Below are 2,168 nucleotides of genomic sequence, written 5' to 3' on the forward strand. Positions count from 1 at the left end.
TAATTACCACTACTCCAAACTGCTCCGGTTCAGAGAGGTTGGCAAATTCGCTCTTGTACTTGACCAGTGCGATCAGCTGCTCCTGTTCAGGCAGGTACTTCACAAGATTCTGGAGGGGAAAACAAGACAAAGAACTTGTGTTACAAAGAATGTGTGCTACATTCGTTCAATTAACAGTTCAACTTTAACCTGCAATCTAATTGTTGCTGGTTTAGTTCTAGTGTCTAGCCATTTAGAGGAGCTCCTCATCTAAATCGACTCTCTGGCAATTAAGGACACACTAGACTAATTGAAGGTACGATATATCTCCCTGGAGAATTCTGAGGTTAAGCATCTTGCTCAAGGGCAAAACGGCACTTAAGCAGACATTTGTGATCTCAGTAACCCTCCAGTTCATGAGTTGGCCCAGGCTGGAAATGAACCTACAACCTGCTCATTACCAGGTCAAATACTAAAAACGAATACTTTAATACTCTTACTTTATTGTGATGCATACCCTTTATTTTATTTTAACTTAATTTGATTAAAAATAATGATGGACTCCGACATTTTCTTTTTTTAGCTTTAGACTATGATTCCACTAGTCAGAGGATATCAAACACGTTTTATATTTTCAGCCTATTTTAGAAAACGTATTGTTTTCATTTGCTGCACATCTCCTAGCAACGAGGCGTTTCGGTGTTAGTTTGTTGTGTTCAGAATGACTTGGGACGTTTAATAGTGAGTGATCCTCACTAGTTTTAGTGTTTGATGGCCAGTTTTTCCTCTGTAACTATTTAGAGAGTCGCAAGTGTATGATGCGTAGTGTTTTAAAATCTATTCAGGTTTAAAAGGTTGTGTAGTGTATTCCAACCTTTACACAGATTTTGGCCAAATTCTAGAGTTATAGAACTTACACCCAAGATTCCTCATTGGAAGTCCACTGATTTTCCATTGCACATATCAAAAAAAGTTGGAAATGAGTTGAAAGGAATTCCAGACCTGCCAACCTTGGAATTTTTTTTTGAGTACCATCAGCGTGGCGGCGTGTTTTTTATTTTGTAAATATTAAAAAAATAATATTTTTTTTATTTTAAAAATAAAAAAAACTCCAGTACACTTTAATTAAAACTCCAGTACACTTCTGTATAGGGCTGGGCGACATGAGCAAAAGTTCATATCTCGGTATTTTTTGGCTGATTTGCGGTATACGGTAGCCTATATATCTCGGTATTTTGTATTTGGATTAAACAAATAAAGTGAATGTAAGCATGTAGGCATATATTATGTGCAAAAAAGGGTTAAAATCACATTACATTGTAACATTGAAACACTGCAATCTAAAAACAAAAATAATCCTTTTAAAGCAGAAGTTAAAGTTACTAAACTAAAAATGAAAATAAAAAGCACAGACTAATTGAGTATACAATTTTGATTACCCCATTACACTTTACAGTTAGTGCTATCATACAAATACACTTACTTGTAGGTTTAAAATTCTATATACAGGTGCATCTCAATTAGGGGTGTGCGATATTGACAAAAAATAATATCTCGATATTTTCTGGGATTTTATCGATGACGATAATTAGACGATATTTTGCTGAGTGTGTTATTGTGCTGGTACCTTAAGGACTGCCGAAGACAGCTGACTCCTAATGTTTTTAATATTCTTCATATTCTGTGTGGTGGTCAGTTCATACTGATAGAAAAAACAGATTATTATGGGCATTTTAACCTTTATAAAGCCATTTTTTCTAGAAGTGTCCATTATCATTTGAGATTTGAGTTTACATTTAATCAGGGAATTAGAATAATAAGACATTTGGGCTGTTACCAAGCAAATGAAATCAACACAGAAGCTGCATCTGAAGTGGCATTTAGATGTATTTACACACATGTATTTTGTTTAATGCAAGACATGAATGCATTTAACCTGCGATTACAAATGCATAAATAATGTTTTGATATATTAAACATAAAACGTTGAATACTGATATTTGAAATGATTTAAAACATCAAAAAAATCTATAAAAAAAAGAAAAAGCCGAAATTTGAAATTAAAACCGCCAGCAGGTGGCAGCAAATCCCTCTTAATAAGTGAGTCATTGCGATTGAACCGAATCATTTAAACGGTTGATTCATTCAAGAACGAAACACCGTCATGTTGCTCAGAGACACAAAACAGC

The 2,168-nt window shown here is 34.4% G+C and overlaps 1 protein-coding gene across 2 annotated transcripts in view; it reads right to left on the reverse strand.

The window, feature by feature from the left end:
• The window catches only part of LOC107691273 (protein diaphanous homolog 3-like), a 357,819-nt gene that overhangs the window by 126,241 nt on the left and 229,410 nt on the right, over window positions 1–2,168 (reverse strand). For both annotated transcript variants that reach the window (XM_016489790.1, XM_016489789.1), the window contains one exon: window positions 8–109. In XM_016489790.1, coding sequence (XP_016345276.1) covers window positions 8–109 — 102 coding nt within the window. The remainder of the gene's footprint in view (window positions 1–7; window positions 110–2,168) is intronic.

Source organism: Sinocyclocheilus anshuiensis, unplaced genomic scaffold, assembly GCF_001515605.1.
Source record: "Sinocyclocheilus anshuiensis isolate Anshui unplaced genomic scaffold, SAMN03320099.WGS_v1.1 scaffold1154, whole genome shotgun sequence".
Classification (NCBI taxonomy): domain Eukaryota; kingdom Metazoa; phylum Chordata; class Actinopteri; order Cypriniformes; family Cyprinidae; genus Sinocyclocheilus; species Sinocyclocheilus anshuiensis.